The sequence below is a fragment of the Rutilus rutilus genome, assembly GCF_951802725.1.
Source record: "Rutilus rutilus genome assembly, chromosome: 10".
In the NCBI taxonomy this organism is placed as follows: domain Eukaryota; kingdom Metazoa; phylum Chordata; class Actinopteri; order Cypriniformes; family Leuciscidae; genus Rutilus; species Rutilus rutilus.
In genome coordinates this window covers 3224311-3246914 of record NC_140215.1, presented here as the reverse complement: position 1 = coordinate 3246914, position 22604 = coordinate 3224311, and the positions used below count along the sequence as shown (strand labels likewise).

The 22604-nt window shown below is 36.6% G+C and overlaps 1 protein-coding gene across 1 annotated transcript in view; it reads right to left on the bottom strand.

Moving 5' to 3' along the window:
• Nucleotides 1-291: 291 nt before the first annotated feature.
• Nucleotides 292-22604, bottom strand: part of tanc1b (tetratricopeptide repeat, ankyrin repeat and coiled-coil containing 1b) — a 184503-nt gene continuing 162190 nt past the window's right edge. Inside the window, exons 16-26 of the mRNA XM_084420453.1 lie at nt 20832-21068; nt 19855-20037; nt 18021-18099; nt 12000-12133; nt 11800-11923; nt 10002-10177; nt 8758-8890; nt 6306-6397; nt 4890-5036; nt 2639-2739; nt 292-1622 (exon numbers count right to left, since the gene is read on the bottom strand). Of these exons, the coding sequence (XP_084276579.1) occupies nt 512-1622; nt 2639-2739; nt 4890-5036; nt 6306-6397; nt 8758-8890; nt 10002-10177; nt 11800-11923; nt 12000-12133; nt 18021-18099; nt 19855-20037; nt 20832-21068 (2517 nt within the window). The 3' untranslated portion in view covers nt 292-511. The remainder of the gene's footprint in view (nt 1623-2638; nt 2740-4889; nt 5037-6305; nt 6398-8757; nt 8891-10001; nt 10178-11799; nt 11924-11999; nt 12134-18020; nt 18100-19854; nt 20038-20831; nt 21069-22604) is intronic.

The window sequence follows — 22604 nt, the reverse complement described above, 5'->3', positions numbered from 1 at the left end:
GATTTTTAAAATGTTTTTTGAAAGAAGTCTCTTCTGCTCACCAAGGATGCATTTACATGATCAAAAATACAGTTAAAACTGTAAAATTGCAAAATATTATTACAATTTCAAATACCTGTTTTCTGTGTGATTATATTGTAAAGTGTAATTTATTCCTGTGATTTAAAGCTGAATTTTCAGCATCATTACTCCAGTCTTCAGTGTCACATGATCCTTCAGAAATCACTCTAATATGATGATTTGAAGGTTAAGAAACATTTCTGATTATTAGCAATGTTGAGAACAGTTGTGCTGCTTCATATTTCTATTGATACATTTTTTCAGGATTAAAAAAGACTCTTTTGTAACATTATAAATGTCTTCACTGTCACTTTTGATCAATTTAATGCATTTATTTCTTACTGGCTCCAAACTTTTGAACAGTAGCGCATACACACACACCCACACACACACACACACACAGGGTCTGGAATCATCCCTCCATCTGAAGTGTGTTTTCGAGCGGATGTTGCTAAACATTGGACTCTATGAAAGATCTCTTTGGTTTGATTGACGCTACATGACTGGTGTTTTCTCGAGCTGAAGCGGGCTGCTTCTGCACACTGTCTGTGAATGAATGTGCCATGGCCAGAACCGGTTTGGGTTCTTTACGGCAGAACTCTTTCGCATGCAGACTCCCGTTGTGCAGGCCGATCGCAGGACCCTTGAGCTGCTCGTAATACGACCCGGACGGTCTGGCTAACGCAATCTCCCCAGACGCCACGAGACCTTCAGTGGAGTGACTCTGCCGGCCTCGAGACACCGGCAGCGGCGGCGGCTGCAATCGGGCCGTTTTGTCCATGATCCCCATGAAGGGTCGAGGTTTATACTCCACAGAGCCCGTCTGGCTGATTTTAGGTTTGTCCTTGATGCGCACATCCGGGCCTTTATCTGATAAACTGCTGCTGGACGCCAGGCTGCTGGTGGAGCTGGAAACCCTCATGCTGGGGTCTTTTCTGAGCTCTTGAGCTCCACAGGTCACGGACAGGACCGTCCCGTCCAGGGATGAGTGCACTTGGACATGATGAAGATCCTCGATTTCGTGGCGTCCCGCGTCAGTGTTAGCGGTCGGTAACGGGCTGATGTCGATGCCCGGTCCGGCCTTTAACACGCTGGAAATATGCCGGCTAGGGATCGGACTCGAGGGCGCGTACTGCGACTGGCTTTTAGTGTTTGTTGGTCGAGAGGAACTCACCTGTGTGGATCCGAGGTGCGTGTTGGTCTTGACTATCTGCGCCTGTTTGCTGGGCTGTAAAACGAGGCTCTTTTGAGGCTCTCTGTGTGGATGTCGAAGGCTTTGTTTGTGAGGCGGGGAGACCGAGCGGCCGTTAGAAGTTCTGTTTAGCGAGTAGATGTTTTGGGACCAGGCCTCAGAGTCGTCGTCGTCCTCCTCCTCCTCGACGCACTCCTCCTCCTCCTCCTCCTGGTCCTCCTGTGGGACGCTCAGCTCCTGAGGTTTGCTCTGACTGCGCTGCATCTGTTTACACTCGTCCTCCACACGAGCCAGCAGACGGCAGATCTCGCGGTTGTTCGGGCAGAGCTTGGACGCCTCGTGCAGGTCTGATAACGCTGCGCTGAACTGTCTGTGAGTTCAGAAACACATGAGAACTGAGAAGGGTCATGCAGACAATTCTGTCTCTCTAAGAGTACCAGGAAAATTAACTAATCATTCATAGATCTTTTTCCCAAAAAATAATGACACAATACTCAATAGTCAATTATGTATTATGTTTTTGGTATGGAATGAATTATATTATATACATAGAGTCATCTTTTATTATTATTATTATAGTTAATATTAACAATTTTACAATTTCCCCGCCTTTGATGCACATTTCAGGCTTTCCGTGTTTTCACTGTTATACGGTACCTGATGTTTCAGATTTTCATACAACTAAATATTCTGGGGGCCATGAAACTTTTGTGAAAATGATCCAAAATGCTGGAAGTGGCCGGCAAACTTTAAAATCAAAATGCTGGCAGGGAAAGACTTAACAAAAATAATTTTTTATAATTATAATCAACATTTCTTTCACTCCATCCACCATTTTGGATGGGTTTTGTATTAATTATCAATTATATTACAATAATAAAGTCGAAAGTTTTGAATAATTTTCTGTTTTTGAAAGAAGTCTCTTATGCTCATCATGGCTGCATTTATTTGATAAAAAATATTACAAATTAAAATAACTTTTTTATTTGAATATTTTAGTCCTGTCTTCAGTGTCACGTGATCCTTCAGAAATCATTCTAATCTGCTGCTCATGAAACATTTATGATTATCATCAATGTTGAACATAGTTGTGCTGCTTCATATTTCTGTGGAAACCGTGATACTTTTTTATGTTTTCCAGGATAATTTGATGAATGTTTATTTGAAATAGAACATTTTGTAACATTACTGTCAAGTTTGACCATTTTAACGCATCCTTGCTGGATAAAAGTATTAATTTCTTTCTTGACCCCACACTTTTGAATGGTAGTGTATCACGGTCTACACAAAAATATGAACTGAGAACGTGAGTATGAGCTGCATATTTCATGCAGTTATGACTGTAGGTTTGAAACAGATCACATCTAGTAAAGACGGTCTTCTGACCTGCTGCTGCGTTTGGCTCTGGCTCTAGCGTAGTACGCCTCGTAGGATTTGGGTTTGAGCTCCAAGGCCTTTGTTGCAAACTCCTCAGCCAAGCCAAAGTCCTGTCAGAGAGAGAGAGAGAGAGAGAGAGAGAGACAGACTGAGAACAGCAATCAGCCAGAGTTGCTGAATTTAGATTCACACCACAGGACTGCTGAATAGCTGTAAATCGGTCCAAATAATAGGTGATTTAATTAATGAACTCTTCAGTTGTTGTTCATTGTGTCATTAATCAAAGGTGCCGGCTGGAAATTGGCTCTGTATTGCGTCGGGACACCTTTTTGAGCTGGGCTATTACTTCTAAATAGACCTTCGAATCAATTCAAGCCCTCAGAGAGTCATTTGCATCTTTCTCGTCTTGCTGTGTCTGACATTTTGAGCGGTGAAAAAAAACACAGTCTGATTGATCCAGATCAGGAGAACTAGCAGGGCGTCTCTACACCTCGGCTCACTGCTCCAGAAGGGCACAAAATCTTGCCATGAAGCATAAGAAGCATAATTGATGATTAATAATTATTAGGACTGTGAATTTCTATAATTTTAATTGGGGATAAATTAATTGATATCATTAGTATCACAATAACTATGTGGGGAAAACGCCAACTAATAAATGTTATTTTATTTTACAAATAAATTTACTTGAGGAATGTGATTTTGGGAATTTTCCTCTTTTAATATATATATATTTATTTAATTGTGATTGTTAAAGTGTAGAATTCAGAAACCCTTGTTGTTAGCGACACCGGTGGCCGTTTAGTGAACTGCAGACAGCAGATTATTGCTCGTGATCGCACTCATACACACATAACGTACTGAACGTGATTCATTGCCCTGATATACTCACGAAGTAGTTCTTTTTTTGTTCTTTGCTTGGAAGTAAAACGAAGTTGGTACCTTTGCAGCGATATAGTGTTAACGAACATCTAGACGTCGCCCATGTGACGTTTAGATGAATATGTAAATATCCGCCGCACTTTCCCAAAACACACAACAAAAATAACAGCAGTGAGAAAGCATCTGATCATAGAGATGTGGATGTTTGCACCAACTCTGAGATTCACCGGCATCATGTCGACAGATGAGCTCATTAAAATTACACTGTTATTATAGTTTGATTAAGTATATTTGAGGCTATAGACCAGGGGTGTCCAAACTCTGTCCTGGAGGGCCACTGTCCAGCAGAGTTTAGCTCTAGCCTGCCTCAACTCACCTTCCTGGAAGTGTCGAGAATGCCTAGTAAGACCTTGATTATCTGGTTCAGGTGTGTTTAATTGGGGTTGGAGCTAAACTCTGCAGGACAGTGGCCCTTCCAGGAGCAGGATTGGACATCCCTGCTATAGACTATATATATCTGGCTATGTGAGACTATAGATTGAATTAATCCCTTTTCGTTGCATGACACATTGACATTACAGTACAGAATGGCTCTTTCGGCATTATCCTGAACATTGTATAAGCATTAGTTTCAACTGAACGGAAGAGAGGCTCTTGGGAGCGCCAGCGTCACATCCTAGGGATTTTCCCGGTGAAACCGTCCCGAGTCTTTCACATAAAAATCAGTCTAGAGGCTTTCATAGACAACCTAGGAAGTCGGGAATGTCTTGTTTTTTACGTTTCATTACAAGATGTTCACACTTAGTGTAAGAAAAAATGTAAGTGTTTTTATTTTTGGACTATTTATTACAAATATTTTTGTTAACTTAAATAAATCTGAAATAAACATTTTAAATAAAACAATATACAATTTTTTTTTTTTACTAATATTAGAAATATCATAAATATAACTAAGATAAAAAAAGTTCAAGAAATAAAAGAAATCACTAAAATCTAAAAGTGAAATAAAAATAAAGCTAAATATAAAGCACTAAAAAGAAAGCACATAACAAAATCACTAAAACTTTTTTACATTAGCCATTTTTAATTTGAATTCAAAATATTAATAAATACTGCAATATTATATAAACATTACTAATATGACACTGCCAGTCTGTTGTGTGGGTTGTAAAATATTTTTGAACATTGGATGTATGGAAACATTCATGTCAGAATTTATATCAGAATTAAAAGTAATTTATGTCCATCTCCTGATGAATTTAAACGCGTCTGCAGAAAGCTCAAATAATCAGCCGACTGTTCAAACGAGGCATAAATAAAGGAGAGCCGGTGTCCGGTGATGCGTGTGTAATGATCTCTGATGCTGCTGGTGTCTTACATTGGTTTTCCGGCGACAGCGGGAGAGATTGAGGTACAAAGACACGCGCAGTTCCTTAAAGGCCTTCAGTTCGTCACCGAATCCCTCTCTGGGAAACTTCCTCAGCGCGTACTGATACCGCTGAGCCGCTTCCTTCATCTTCCCTCTCTGAGGAGAGAGAGAAAAGAGTCATCAATCACTCCTTCCAGCTGTGCAGATCATCCTGACACAAACGTCAATCTGTTAAATGTCACACACACATCATCTGCTCATTTATGCTCTGATAACAATCACTCAATATGTCATAATTTCCAGTCCCGTTTCTCCTGGATTAAAGCTCACCGCTTTGACAAGGCATGTGGAGAAAATCATTCCCATTTTTATTTTAAATAAGCATTCAGACACTAATATCACATATCAAAACTCATGTCTGGAACACTAAATTATATTTATATATATATATATATCAAAGGTCGCATTAACTGTAAATTTTCCGTCATTGACGGAATTTTTTTAGTAGTGATGAAAAAATCTGAACAGATCTGTTTTTATTACCAGATTTGATTAATCTTGACAGATTAATAAAGGGGAAGGGATGATCGCGTTCACTCACGATCCGCAACAACTGTTCAGGATAAAAACTAAAAAAATGACGCTCAGTCTTTGTTCAAACTTCTTTTCACAATATAAATAAATGCATAACCTATGCTTGCCTTGTAAGTTGGTGAATAAAAATGGAAATATGAATGAAAACAGAAGCTGTTTAGTGTCTTATTATCATTAAAACATGAAAATTAAAATGACGGGTAATAAGATTATTCAGTAGCAGTATTGGTGATAATGACCTTCATTTATAAAAAAGATGCTTTATAAACAAATAATATATTTAAAATACTGTATGTTGTGTCTACAGCAATTTAATGTAATTAATTGTAATTAATCACACTTAATTTTTTTTTAAATCTAAAAACTCTTAAAAAGAGACGCATTTTGGATGTTTAATTTATAAACCATGTCCCCTCTAGGGTTTAAATGAAGATTATGATCTGTCTTGTTTCATATACGTTTTTTTTTACACAGTGGGCACAATGTTTATGAACAGCATTTCTTGCCTGATGTATTATTGTTCACATTATTTATTTGCTGTCCCAGATGGAATTAAACTGGAGTCTATGAACTATTTATTTGACTGTTTAAACTTAGCTTCATATGTTTACCGTTTTTTTTTTCTGATGTGTAATTGTTCCAACATTGTTTGTAATCATCATCCACTGTTTCAGATGGACTTAAACTGGAGTCTGAGGACTGATTATTTGATTGTTTAATCAAGATCACTTTGAAGACCCGCAGCCGAAACGTGCCAACTTTATCTCCTATCTCTAATAAAAAGTGCAGACCTTTTTTGCATTTTAAATCTATTGACAGAAAAACTTGAACCTTATACAGCAGGTTTCCTTCCTCCATGAGCTTCTGCAGGAGGATGATGAGGATGTCGGGTTTGGAGGTCGCCATCGCCCAGGCTGCGTTACCTTGGATACAGAGAGAGAGAGAGAGACAGAGAGAGAGAGAGAGAGAGAGAGAGAGAGAGAGGTGGTCCGTTACATCAAACCGCTCTTTAAAAACACAGCTAAGGAGAAGAATGTAACTGGCGTGAAATAAAGTTACCTAAAGAGTGTACCTGTTCGATCATAAGGTGACGTTCTGTAGCCTGATGATGGTTTTAGTGAAAGCAGTTAAAAGAGAGAAGAATGAAAAACAGCAGAAAGAGACATGCAAAGAGAAAATACAGCATCATACATTCACCTCAGTCACACCAGACGAGACAGAGCGTCTCTTTCACGTTCACACCAACACCACATGTTTCCACTGAAGAAAACTGGACCACAAACACTGGCTTCAAACCTAAATAACATAAATCAGGGATAAATCCCAAGCTTCATGAGGGAACTGCAGGGCGCTGATGGAAAGCTAATAATTTATTATTTTTTAAAAATAAAACCTGCATGTCATGTGACCATTAACTGATATCAGAGAACTGTGTGAATGTGATGTTAAAATACTGAAATATTATCTGAAAATCTCAGGGGAACTTAAAAGTAAATATTTTACATCAGAGAGGTTTGGCTGACAAAAACGTTTGTGAATCTCTGATGTAAAAAGCGCCTTTGACGGACACTACGGGTGGGATGCACCAATAAGGATTACGATTACATCTAGATTAAATAAAGGTTTATATAATAATTATGTTGCACCAAACTTTGCTTAAAAAGCAGACTAGCATTTAAACCATCATGTTGTTCCTGGTTTTAATTGACATTTAAGATAGATTAACTTTGATCTTGTTGCTCCAGTAAAATGCTCCATTATTTAAATCTCAGTTAAGGATTAACTTCAAATTTACAGGTCAGGAGGTTAAAAAGAAATGGAATTTTAACACCGTTGCGGTTTAATTACAAAAACGAATCAATCATGGCAGACAAAATTACTCAGATGAAGGTTTTAATCACAGATTAGAATTTGAATCCCTGATTTGTTAATCTGTTTTTAAAATTAAGTGGTGCAACACATCTTAAATTAAAATAAATCTGAGATTAACAAATCCTTGATTAGCTCTAAATTTATAATCCGTATTGCTGCAATCCATTATTTTATATATACATTATAACTCATTATATTTTATATACTATGTTTTTAGTTTTGCTATGCTGGAAACTTTACTTTCCACTTTATTTTCATTAGAACGGCCCGTTTTCACTGTTACACAGCGGTTCCTGCCGTTTATATTGCTTAATATAATTTAATCATCACAATATATCTGATATTATCTAATATTGTCTGTCACATTGATCTGACATCGCTAGCTTTAATCTAAATTGCTATCACAACGCGTTAACATTTCACTAGCCTGTTAACCTGCCATCCGTGCTTACCGTTTATTCTCTCTCGCGCGCATACATCTTTTACGAGTCCATCAAACGACTGTGGTGAGTCGGATCAGTCAACACACGGTGAGTTATATCATCTCCTATTGTAGTCACTTGCACTCCCTGCCACATGGGTAACATAGCATTCTCTGTCAGCGGTGAGGGCTTCACATGTGATAAACGCAGGGAGATAGTCAGGCTGACGGAGAAGATTTCAGAACTAGAGACGTGCATCCAAACTTTAATCGAGGATAGTAAGAATGCAAGGGCTTTAGATACTGCTTTGGATGCGACTAGCTTAGTGAACGCTAAATGATAAAATGCAAATGATAAAAACGTTTGACATTTGTGCTGGCTACTGAATACAGGCCACTAGGGCACCATACAGACTTTATCAAAGAATCAGAGTTTCTTTCAGAGTTAGTACTGGCTGCAGATAAAGTACTAATCGTTGGTGATTTTAATATCCATGTAGATAATGAAAAACATGCATTGGGATTGGCATTTACAGACGTGTCAGGACCCACTCTTTGTCGTAATCATACTTTATATCTAATATTGTCACATGGAATCAATGTTGATACTGTTAAAATTCTGCAGCAGAGCGATGACATCTTATTTATTAATTAAATCAGCTAAAGTCAGTGGAAACACGGCAACACACACACACACACACACACACACACACACACACACACACACAGGTATGTGATGCAAGAGCTTCAGGAGGAAAGATGTGATTGGCTAATAAATATCACAAGCTCATGTTATTGATGATAGTGGCCTATTGACAAATGGTCCATTTCAGTGAATCAATTCAAAACTGTGACTCAATAAAAAGGTGCCTTGATTCTATTTGCTGTATTTTACTACTTTGAGTATGACCAAAAAAAATAAAAACCATCACACTTTTTCATTTCAAAGCAAAATGTATCATTATCATCCAGTCGAAGTGCAGATCTCACCTAGTTTGGCTCCTTTCTTCAGTAAGGTCAGCACAACGGAGGTGTTTCTGCAGCCGATGGCTCGATCCAGCGGCCTCATGCCACTGTAGTCCACATGCTCGATCACAGCACCCTTCTCAACCAGATAATGAACCTGCAAAAACACACGCTTCAAATCATCACTGTCAACCTGTGGCTGAGATGCTGTGTTAGAATGACAGTGGAATTTCATGAAAATTTGGGGTTAGATCATTTTTTTGGAAAAGAAATTAACACTTTTATTCAGCGAGAATGCATTAAATTCGACAAAAGTGACGGTAAAAATCTATTTTAAATAAATGCTGTTCTTTTGAACTTTCTATTTTTCAAAGAATCCTAAAAAAGTATCAGTGTTTCCATATTCAATATTCAACATTGATAATAATAATAATAATAAATATCAGCATATTAGAATGAAATCTGAAGGATCATGTGACACTGAGGGACTGGAGTAATGATGCAGAAAATTCAGCTTTGATCACAGGAATAGATTTTAAAATATATTCGAATATATCACATAGAAAACAGTTATTTAAAATTGGAATAATATTTCACAATATTACAGTTTTTACTGTAAATTTGATCAAATAAATGCAGCCTAGGTGAGCAGAAGAGACTTCGGTAACACTTTCTTTTACAGTGTCCTTGTTACATATGTTACATGTACTTACCATAGTAATAACAGTAAATTATGCATAATTACAACTAACCCTCAACCAAACCCTAATCCTACCCTAACCCTATAGTAAGTACATGTAGTTGCTTAATATTACTCAGTACTTAAATATATACAGTAATTACACTGTAACAATGACACCTTAAAATAAAGTATAACCGAGACTTCTTTCAAAAACATAAAAAAAATCTTGCCAACCTAAACTTTTGAATGGTAGTTTATAAATAATTACCTCTTTTATTTTGACTAATTATGGCTATTTATTCCCCGATGCGTCTCATTTCCCTCAACTGATTGCACACATCTCACAATAGTAAAACCGATTGTTATCCATCAAAATAGATTTTAGTTTCACCAAACAGCATCACATTGTCAGATAACTTCACCTTCAAATCATATTGTAATTCTGCCTCCTGTTTATTACCAAATTCAAAATCTGGTTTCTCTCATAATCTGATGCATCAGTCCTGCGACTTCACACAACCGTGTCTCGCATGAAAAAGAGGTTCATGAGCTTTAATCACAGCTCTACGATATGTTGTTCACTTACGATGTCTGCGTCTCCGTAGAAGGCTGCCAGGTCCAGCGGTGTGCGTCCATTCTTGTCTGAGTGGTCGATAACTGCACCCTTTTCCACCAAAAACTGAACGACGTTCTTGTGTCCTTTTAAACATGCCCAGCTGAGGGGAGTTAACCCTTCCTTATCCACCGACGCTAAAGAGGCTCCTGGGAAAAGCAGAGGATGTTCGTTTGACCTCTTGCTGGAAACTTGCCACTTTAGCTCAACAACGGACTTTCAAACAACAGGTTTGCTCTTTTACTTTTTTTTTAAACATCGACATTGTTATTGAATGCAACTGAATCAAAATTGAAGCTGAATAATGAGACTGTTGTCTTCTGTCTTTATAGCTGAATCGAACTTGTTTCATAATTGATGAACTGGAGTTATTGAACTGTACTGAATAATGACTATTGTCTTTTTAGAGCTGCTTTACATCAGAATGTGAATTTGTCTCATGAAGTTTGCAGCATTGATTCTGTTATTTCTAGGGCTGCTCCTGAGTAAAGAATTGTCTAGTCGACTAGCAGTTATTCATTTCAGTCATGTTATGATATTCATTTAATTACTTAAATATATATTGGGGGTGGCATTGAAAAATGGTTTGAGTTTCAGGAAAAATAAAGAATATTATAGATAATACTGCTTAAATTGTTCTACATCACGATCTCGAGTCAAACACTCACGCAATCTTATTCCTAATTGACTGTGTCTATTAAACCTTTGACAAAAATCACACTGAAACATTCAGATGTGTGTTTGTCATCATGTCGAAGTGATTATAACGACAGCTTCAGTGATTATGAAAAAAGAAATTCAGTCACAATTTGAAGAAAATGTTTTGCTTTTCATGAGACTTTGTGACTTGCTTCTTTTTCAAATTTCATGTCCTTTAAAAAAAAAAAAAGATATATATATATATATATATATATAAAAGTGTTTGTCCGCCACGAAAGTTTTGGTTTTCCTACATCTTTATACTTTTAGTTTTACAAATCATCACAATGAAAATAACATTAAAATGGGATAATAGTAAAGCACTTGAAGTTGCAACTTAAAAGGCAGCAATTGCAAAAGATTATGCAGTTCCACTTTATTTTTGATAGTCCACTTTAGACATTCTACTAACGATAAAGCCCCTTTCACACAGCGCGTTGATCCCGGGAAATTGCCATAAAATTGCTAGAGTGCCTTCTGTGTGAACGCAAACATGTCCTGGGATTGATGCCGGGATGGGGACCTAGTAACATTGCCGGGATCCGACTCGGAACTGTGTAAACAAAAGCCAGGACCGATCCCGTAAGGGGTGTGTCGTAGTGATCACATCCTGACGTCACGTGTCTTTACGGGATCTTTACTGGATGTGTGTGAACGCACTCACAGATTCCGGAAAATCACTGGCAGTGTGAATGAACCAAAATCAAACGATTCCGGGATTCCGTGTATTTTCCGGAATCTCTGTGTGAAAGGGGCTTAAGTAACTTTGCAACTACATGTCAACTAACTCTCATTAGAGTATTAGTAGACTGTCAGGTTATGGTTAGGTGTTAGGGTTCGGGTTAGGAGAATAAGTTGACTTGTAGTTGCCAAGTTATTCATAGTCAGTAGAATGTCTGTTAGAGGATCATCAGAATAAAGTGTTAGCAGATATTAAGCACAGTCTACTAATACTCTAATGAGAGTTAGTTGACATGTAGTTGCAAAGTTACTTATAGTCAGTAGAACGTCTAATCGAAATAAAGTGTTACCGATTATGCCAAAAAGTTCAGAGTGCATTTAGACAACTCACCTTTAGATAAGAGGAAATCGGCCGTGCTGAGATGCCCCTCGCACGCGGCCACCATCAGCAGTGTGCGGCCCTGTTTGTCACTTACATTCACATCCGCCCCATGTTGCAGCAACAGATCTGCAATCTGCAAGATATATTAATATTCATATTAATATTCAGTACTGCTGTTTGTGTGGTTCAGGTGTTATGCAGCGTCCCACCTGCCAGTGTCCCTGTCGAACTGCGCAGAACAGGGCGCACGCTCCTCTCCTGTTCACCTGCTGAACCTGTGCCCCCCGCTCCAACAGGAACTCACACACCTCCAGCTTCCCCCGTCCTGCAGCCGCAGTCAGACCTACGGGCATTCGTTATATCGTTAACTAAAAACAAAAACATTTTTATTTCTAGAAATAAAATAAAATAAAAATCGCTGAAATAAAAGCATTTAAAATTACAACATTTCTCATTTTCATTCTAAAATAACTAAAGCTAAGAACTACAACGTACTAAAAACTGTACTGACATTTATTTTACAAAAACAAAACAAAAACACAAAATTACTAAAAATTTAACTAAAATGAAAATATACAATTAAATCCAATGAACAAAACCGAACATCATCGATCTCAAAATAACAGAAATGCAAAAAGTTACACACTATTATAATTTATAATTGAATAAATAGTGGTGCATATAATTCATGTTATAGTTTTTGGGGGGGAAGTTCAATATAAATAGATATAAATGAAATGGTAACACTTTACAATAAGGTTTCATTAGTTAACTAGTTAATGTTAAAATATTTTTAGTTAAAAATGAACAAGTGCTTCTACAGCATTTCCTAATCTTTACTTCCATCATTTTCTAATTTATCATTGAAATCAAATGTTAATGCATTAGTTAATGCGCTGTGAACTAACATGAACAAACAATGAACAGCTGGATATTTATTAACTAACATTAACAAAGATTAATAAATTCTGTAATGTATTGCTCATTGTTAGTTCATATTAGTTACTACATTAGTTAATGTTAACAATTATTAATCAATTAAATAAAATAACATTTAATTTATTAAAATATTGAATATAATTATATATAAATAATAATATAATATAAAACGAAAAGTCAAAATACAAAAGTAGAATCTAACAATTAAAATAATTCTAAGACAATATGAACAGCATAATTGCATTTAGTTTATGGTTCCTAATCTCTACTTGATGCATTAATATTCAATGTGCATCATATGTGTGTGTTAATCTGCATGTTACAGTTTATCACATCAGGACGTATAGCGCTGATTCCAGAACTGATGACAGTATTACAACAGAATAATTATAGTAATATTTAAAGGATAGTAAATGCTTGAGCCAGAGAATCAGAAGAGATCACTCATAGATCATTAATTAGAGCACAGTCTCTCTCCTCATAACGAACAGACTGTGTTCTGGAAGCCTCTCTCTGGCCAGAACATTCATGTCGGGTCTGACGGGCTCGTCTAGGACACCAGGACAGATGGTCACATGACTAACAGCTCTCTGCAGTCTGAGTGAGATTAAAGGACCGGGACTCTACACATCCACACAGCCGGAGTGACAGCGTCCATTTGGAGAAGACGTCTGTGACATTAGTGATGTCTTCGAGAATCACAACATCCATCCGTAACCGAAGAGTGACGCTTTTATTCAGAAGCAGAAAGATGGAGTGATGCAAAAAGGGACGCATCAGAAACTAATCCAGAACATGTCTTTAGGGCTTTTTATTGCTCTGGTGTTTCAGGATCAAAATGAAAGTGTTACCAGAGCCCGTCTACGGAGAGCCTGCCCACTCCCTATTAAGTCCTATTGTACCGAATTTTGGTTGTAGTTCCACCAGAGCTCCACTGGGGGCGATCGCCCATGAGTGCAGAATGAATGGGAGTCTATGGGTCTAAATGTGTCTCTTTCACCCGATTGCCGTTGAGAAATCTCAGATTCGATAGTAGGTTTTGCAAGTTCAACATGGGTTATAGGTCGAAAGTTGAATGAACGAGTACTTATGTCCTTTCGATTTCTCACAGGTTGAGTTGTTGTTGCCCATAACACGCTAGCATTCTGCTAATGAACGCTGATTGGTCAGTGAAGGACTGATTACGACCGGAGATACCGCTTGATGGCATCGTGGCATCCGAAGCGGGACCAGAAACAAACAAGGCACACTCCAGGCGTGTTTCAGCAGACCTGTGAGCTCATATACTCCATTATTTGCTGCTCGAGGAAACAAACCAGACAGAAAGAAGCCAGAAAGCTGTCTTTTTATATCCACAAACACCACAACAAACAACAGTGAACTTTCACACGGATCAAGAACGTGTTCATGTCACGTGTGGCTTCAAAAAAATCAAACGAAAAAACCCTATATTTTGTTTGAAGAAAATCAAGCCTATTTCTTAGAACCATAATGCAATTTGACATTTTCATTACATTATTTTGATTACAGTTAAGCACATTTAAGCAGGGTTCACTGTGGACGTCCCACCTGGGACTGAGACCCGGCATCTGCTACCCTGAGCTGTCCCACACAATCAACCCACAATGCAACTGTATAAACAGTGGGAATCTGCAGTCTGGATCACACACAGCATATCTGACACACATCAAAGGGCTCAAATCATGAGGAATCAAAATCTCTTTGATCTTTCGTGATAAAAGAGTTCATTGTGCTGTGAAACACACCGCAACTTTCACAACTCAAAAGTTCTTCCACATTACAAAAGATGACAGAAATCTATCTATCTATCTATCTATCTATCTATCTATCTATCTATCTATCTATCTATCTATCTATCTATCTATCTATCCATCCATCCATCCATCCATCCATCCATCCATCCATCCATCCATCCATCCATCCATCCATCCATCCATCCTATCTGTCCGTCGGTCTGTCTTTACAACTACCCAGAACATATAGCAACCACTATGAAATGCTCTGGCAATCACTTAAACATGCCAATAATGCCCTAGCAAATACCCAAAACATATTAGCAACCACCTTGCAATGCCTTAGCAACCACTCAAATACTGTAACAACACCCTATCATTCATTTAGCACCCTAGATAGTGCAACTTCTGATGACAACACTGTAAATTATCACACATTAACTACAGCAGAATCCATCCTGTGCTGTTAAATTTGTCTGTATATACAGTGCTATGCATAAGTTTAGACAGCCATACTAAAGTTGACTAAAAAGAGGAATAAAAAATCATCTTTTGGAAACTGAACTTAATGCCTTAATTTTAAAAATTAGGAAAAATCCAACCTTTAAGGACACCAATTTTCTTTGTGAATGAATAATGTATCGTAAATAAATAAATGTTTTTCCTTAAAATACAGGGTGCATAAGTTTGGACACCCCTATGTTAAATTCCCATAGAGGCAGGCAGATTTTTATTTTTAAGTATTTTTTTTAATTTTTTTTTAGGATACTATGCATCCTGATAAAGTTCCCTTGGCCTTTGGAATTAAAATAGCCCCACATCATCACATAGCCTTCACCATACCTAGAGATTGGCATGGTTTTATTTCAGTTAGCCTAATAGCTAGTTTGATTTGCATTGAGAGATGATCTTATGGAAAGTACCCCATGCCAATCTCTAGGTATGGTGAAGGCTATGTGATGATGTGGGGCTATTTTAATTCCAAAGGCCAAGGGAACTTTATCAGGATGCATAGTATCCTAAAAAATAAATTAAAAAAAATACTTAAAAATAAAAATCTGCCTGCCTCTATGGGAATTTAACATAGGGGTGTCCAAACTTATGCACCCTGTATTTTAAGGAAGAACATTTATTTATTTACGATACATTATTCATTCACAAAGAAAATTGGTGTCCTTAAAGGTTGGATTTTTCTTAATTTTTTAAATTAAGGCATTAAGTTCAATTTCCAAAAGATGTTTTTTTATTCCTCTTTTTAGTCAACTTTAGCATGGGTGTCTAAACTTATGCATAGCACTGTACATCTAGTCTTTGATTTTTCATCAAAGATAACTAACATGATTATATTGATATACATTTCTTGACAGAAAATGCTGTGAAAACGGATAAAACTACAATTAGTGAACACCTTCTTCGATTGATGCAGCAATGTGAAGAGATCCATGCTCATTTGCATAAGGAAATGCTTCAAACGAGTCAAATGAGGACGACTCTCCGTCTATCAGAAAGTTTTCAGCGTTAAGCAGGACTGCAATTTCAACCACGTAGAAACTCAATTACTGTATGGCCTTGATAAACAGCAACACATAAACAAAAGCCCAGCAAACAGAAAAGTTCACTCAGGGAAACAGGAGAAAACAGGAGTTATTCCTAAAGCCTTTTATAGCGCATCTGCTGAATCCGGAGCGCTCGATAGGGACAACACGAGAGAAGGTCTGATAATGGAAGTGACCTTCATCTCAGCTCTGTTTGTTAGTGGGATTGTGTGGACAGACGTTTGATCCTGGTCTGAAGATTAAAGAACACAAGAGCACTCTTGAGAAATGAACATCTCTGGTCTTCTGGTGCTGAACGGCAGGTAGCATCGGTCTTGAGACTGTCTTTTTTATGGAGGATGATTTCAAAGAAATGAATTCATTTTATTTTGTGTATGAAAAGAAAATCAGGCTTCCCACTGTATTTCCATTATTTTTCTGTCATTGTTGACTACTGGTCTTTAAAAAAATATATATATTGTATAGGTATTATACGGACAAAAGAGCAATCTCTAAAGCTAATAGATATTTATATAAGATTTCATTCATTTTCATGACTTTCACAGGCCTGGAAATGAATAGTAAATGAATGAATTTATCCATTATTATAAAAGAAAAAAATATAAGAAAATATATTTTATTATTCCCCAATGATTTCTCAGGCCTGGAAATAAAAATATATACATAAACAAATAAACAAACAAATAAATAAATACAAATAAAAAAGGATAAATAAAACTCATTTTAAATAAGATTTTAATTAATATTTAATTTAATTAGCTTAAAATATATATAAATAATATATATTAAAAAATAATATATATATATATATATATATAAAAAAAAAACAGACACTTTATTTACCCAACTATTGGTTTCTTGTTATGGTAGTATTTGTTTTTATATACTTTTTCTTTTCTTTTCACACCCTCCTGATGTACCACTGTGATTGGTTTGGAACACCTTTATTTTATGTATCAGGGATATTTATCTTTAACTAGAGGTCCCTTATTTTTATACATTTGGTATAGCGTGCTATTGTTTCCTTTTTGGACCTTTAATCAGAAAACAAAAACAAATGTCATATTAGAAAACTAAACTAAGTTTATTTATATATAAAATAAAATAAAACAACAGACACTACCTCAACTTTAGTGTTAATTTACTGTACAAGCCAAAGGAAAACCCATGTTAAGTGAGAAAGTGTCTGGTTTCAGGTCTTCAGAGGTGAACGGCTGCCTGGGGAAAGAGCTGTGATGCTTTAACACTCTTATCTGTTGAATCTCTGTTTGGGTTCAATATCTCACGTCCCTGTAGAGTTTAAAAGTCCTCCTGTAGGCTGTTGACTTCCTCAATGCACACACACACACACCACACACACACACACACATACATGAAGCTGAGATATGCATGTTTCTATGTGGCCTCATGTTATGACAAATCAAATCTCCTTGATCTTTTGAGAAAGAAAAGACATCCTTGTACTATGAAACATCCTGCAACTTTGAGCATTCACTGAAACTAAACTATAAAACCTGCAGTATGCAACTTTCAGACACCAGATGGATGAGTGAATTTCAACACGATCACCCACGTTTGCACGTCACGGATGTATACCTTGAATGCAGTGCAAGTCTCTTTTTAGATAAAAGCATCTGCCAAATGCATAAATGTGAATGTTAAAGACACATCAACAAAAATAAGCCTTTTAATAAGGGTCAAAGGATGCAAAACACTTCAGTGACATCATGACACATCATGTTTTGAGCAAAGTGGGATCTAAGTGGACCTCAGGAACAATACAATTAAATAAAAATGCATTCTAAAAGGCCATTAAAGTGATGTCCTGCTGTTGAATACATGCGCTTATTGTTGAATAAAGGGCTAAAACACAGTTGGTTTTGAAGGGTCAGGGGAAAGGGAAGGGGTTTCTCTCCTCATCTGAACAGCTGAACATGTTCTTGTTCTTATATTGTTAAATATATATAAAAAATGAACGTACCTGTTTCTCCCCACAGTGTGTCATGGGTATCAATCTGCACCGCCAGTTCATTATTCAACATCAACAAGCCTTCCAGCACCTGCCAAAACACCATCTCACAATAAATCAAACGCAATACTGGAACAACACAGAGTAATAAAATAAAACATTCAAAATAATGCAAACTACAATTTCATGCAAATTCTACTACACTTTACACAATACTGGGAAGATTTGCAATACGTTTATTGGGGATCTTAAATGCAACCATGAAACTATCTGAATAAGTTAACTGAACTGAACACAAAATAAAACACACAAGAGCTGAAGGTTAAAGGCTCAAACAGCTGGACATTAGAGACCGGTCTGTTGCTATGGCTGATCTACATCCTCACAACATCTATTACGATTTATACTTCAAGGTCTTGTGTGCACACACACACATTCATATAAGTGTGTACAATTTTCACATGCTCACAAACTCTTTTCAAAACTGTTATACTTAAAGTTCAAAACCTAACATAATACAAAACTGAATAAGACAGCAATTTGCTATATTTCTTTAGTAATAACACATTGCAATATATTCTAAATGCTATCAAAACAAGATATAGCCGAACACCTATACAGGCGTTAGTCTTTTAATTTCATTAAAATGTATATATTTTAACTATCACTATCAATACAAAAGGGGAAAACATGGACATTTACTGCATTTACTGAGTGTGATTCTTGTTTTCCTGCCTGTTTGTAAGTGTTTTTAGGTAATTGTTTTATAAGTGACAGTGTGTTTGCTGGATAACAACATGTGTTAGTGTTATGGAAGAATGAGTGGATTTGAGACATGCATGACGTGTTTTGATAGTTTCAGTGCATTTTAAATGTAAAATTAACCACTGTGTCAAACTGAAGAACTGTGTGAAGAAGAGTTTTCAAAAAGTGACCCAAGTACTGTGAAATTGATCTTATTAATTGTAAAAAAAAATAAAAAAAAATAATTGACACCATCAGATTGAGCTGCTTTTTGGCAGAATCGAATTTGTTTCATAATTGACGAATTTTGCAACATCTTCATTTATTAAACTGAGCTGAATCACTACACTATTGCCTTTTTAGAGATGCTTTACAGCAGAATTTGAATTTGTCTCATATTTGATGAAGTTTGCATTATTGATTCTGTTTTTTAACTGTGAGGCTGATTTGAAACAATCTGTATTGTATAAAGCGCTATAGAAATAAAGCTGACTTGACAAATGGCGAGATATTAATAAAGGCAAAAATGCCCCTGTAATGAATTCCTCTGGGTTTTTTATATCCAACATTTGACATATATTATAATATTGTAAGTTTAATCAGGGGTTTAGTGTGCTTATTTTTGCAGACACTACTGTCAGATAGCTAGTTGAATGTTTAGCTAATATAAAGTGTGTAAAATCTTTTAATAAAATCAGCACTGAAAACCCTTATTGTGAGGAAAACATCCACAACTCCCAAACAGTCAATAAATCAATATTGCTATGGTTGACAACATGGAGTAATCAAAATGATACTGTATTCTAACGATAATTTACTGTGTTATGAGATCTTCTGCATTATTTACATTTACGTTTGATGCCCATTTGATTTGATATGTACCAGCTGTAGTTGTTCAGTAGCAACTAGTGTAGTTGAGCATTTATGAATTATTTTTATTAAATAAATGACTCAAGTAAAGCATTTGACGGAAAATGGGCGACACACTGTGCATTTTTAAGTTGTTAGAAAAACAAATTGCCCTCATAAAAGGCAGAAATGCATCTTAATAGAAAAGTTTTGCCATTGGCACGTGTGTGTGTGTGTGTGTGTGTGAGCTCACATGAATGTGTCCCATACTGCAGGCCGCTATGAACCCCTGCTGCAGGGCTTTGTTCTTCAGGCTCAGGTCATGTTGACCCTCACTGCTCCAGCTCAGCTCCAGCAGACACTCGATGACCTCTGAATGACCCCGCAGGGCTGCATGCACCAGCGCACACTGGCCACTCTTGTCCACATGATCCACCTGACCACAAACGCCATGTGTAAATTAATCAATATGCATGTAACATGAATATATGCATCTCACAGATAAGTCTCAGGTTAGTGGTATTGATTAAGAGTCAATCAAAGAGAAATCAAAAACATTTATATATTTTTATTTGCTGTGTTTCGCATCTTCTCTAGTTTGCTTCCTAATCTAGTTCTCTAATAAATCTGCCATTGTATTTTACAATTTTTTTTGGCTCTTTGGCATATTGCTTTTTAACTTACATAACTTTCTTAACACACGGTTCTGCTGTTATTGGGAATGTTTAAATTGTGCATATTATTTCCAGTGGCAAATTTACCAATTCAACAGATAAAATAAAGTCCTGCCCAACAATTTTCTTGTTGAAATATCCTCTCACTGAAAAAATGTAATGGGTTTTTAATGACATAATAATCATATAAAAATAAATAAGTAATTATGCACACATATACATATAAATACACACACACACACACACAAACACATATATATACACACACACATATATATATATATATATATATATATATAAAGGAGGTTGAAAGTAATGTTTTTTGTGAAAATCTGAGTGTGCATGTCTAAGTAACTACGTTATAGAGAAGAGATTTTAATTCGGCTAATTTATGAAAGTGAAAAGTAACTTGCATAACTTAAATATTAATGACTACATATACAAAGTAAAGCATTTATTTGCTCATTACATAAAAAAAAAGTAATCTGATTAGGTAATGCACATTAATTGTAATTGTACCCCTAACACTGAAAATAAATATATTTCTATACTCTACCTTGGCTCCTCTCTTACAGAGGAGACTGACCAGCCCCAGATGACCAGCGGCCGCTGAGTAACACAAAGAGCTCATGCCGTTCTCTGAAACCACGTCCACGTTTGCTCCGAACTCCAGCAGCAGCGCGCCCATCTCCTGATGACCCAGGTGGGACTGGACACACAGGACCGGGGCGTTGTTCAACACCTCCGTACGATAGTTGACATTCGCTCCACCCAGCATCAGCAGACGGCTCACCTAGAGACAGATACGAGACGGTTTAGAGACTGACAAGTGATGTATGAGAGCTCAGATTGTGTTTATTATGTGTCTGAATCAAGACATCATTTAGTTTTCTTTCAGACTCTTCAACCAAATCCCTAAAATCGACTTTGATTTTCAGTCGTTCGGCGCTGTCGGTTGTCATTTATCTTCAGCCAGCCCTCATATTGTGTCTTTCTTTGTAAAACAATCCCTCATCCTGTGTTTAAAGTTCACTATGAACAAACTGCTGATTGGTAAAGCATGCTGATCACAATTCACAGACTCATTAAGAGCTCCAGCGCGAGGAGGCACATTGTGTCCCAGTCATTAATCAGCCTGGATTCTGCTTTTGATAAGCGTATGAATAACAAACGTTTAATCAGCAGCGGCTGCGCGGCCCCAGAGGCTTGAGAACGCCTGGAAATGAAATTTGTTTTATTTACCAAAACCACATGAGAATGTTTAGACTCCACCTTGAGGAACAGGGAGAGAGAGAGAGAGAGAGAGAGAGATGGAGAAGAAGAGGCGAAAGATAAATATAAAATACAGCTGCACGCAGCAATTACAGGGCCAAACTCGACTAGCATTCACTGAGAGAAATGTAAAGAACTCAAGGACGACTCATTTACATTGAGAGGAGGAAAAAAACATAACTTTTACAGTTTGGTACAAGCGAGTTAGCAGGAACTGAAAACACCATATTTAATCAACTTGCAATGAAAGATTTTAAAGGTTATGAGAAGAAAAAAAAAAAACATCCACCTAATACATAAGTAAAATTTGAACTGATGGTGGTGCTAGGAGCGTTTTACTGTGATAAATAAAATGCGGTATATATATAAAAAATGTATAGCATTAAAATGGAAATATTTTAGGATTTTTTTTTTACTTTTAAGCACATTTTCCCCAGAATTAATTCTTATAACTCCTCAAATATAACCATATACAGTAAATATATATTTATTAGGGGTGTAACGGTTCACAAAATTCACGGTTCGGTTCAATACGATACACTTGTGTCACGGTTCGGTACGTTTTCGATACAGCAAAAAGAAAGAAATGCCAGAGAATTTTTTATTTTTTTTATTTATTAAAACTAACATAATAAAGTATGATTTTTTTTATTTTATTTTTTTTACTTTGAGCAATGATGGAGCTATAATAGACTCTTCTTAGGAGCATATAACAAAACAGCTCCTTGGAAAAAATGAAATGTAGCCTAATATTGTAGTAGTTATAAACAAAGGTCTATTCAGATTAACATTTGAGGGCATCAATTTTATTCATAATGTCAAAATAAAACCAATGTAATGTTACTTGAAAGCATTATACTATTCCTGCCAAACTTCCATGGTTGCAGTTAGTGTTACTACAGTAAATCCATGGTGAATGTTGCAGATCTGTGGACACTGGATAGTTCATTCATGGCACAATGTTTCTTCCTGGTTTCCACGCGCTGTTTGATCCGTGAATAACGGAGAAATGTGAATGTTTCTCACTAGATCTCGCAGCGATGTTATTACTTAAGTG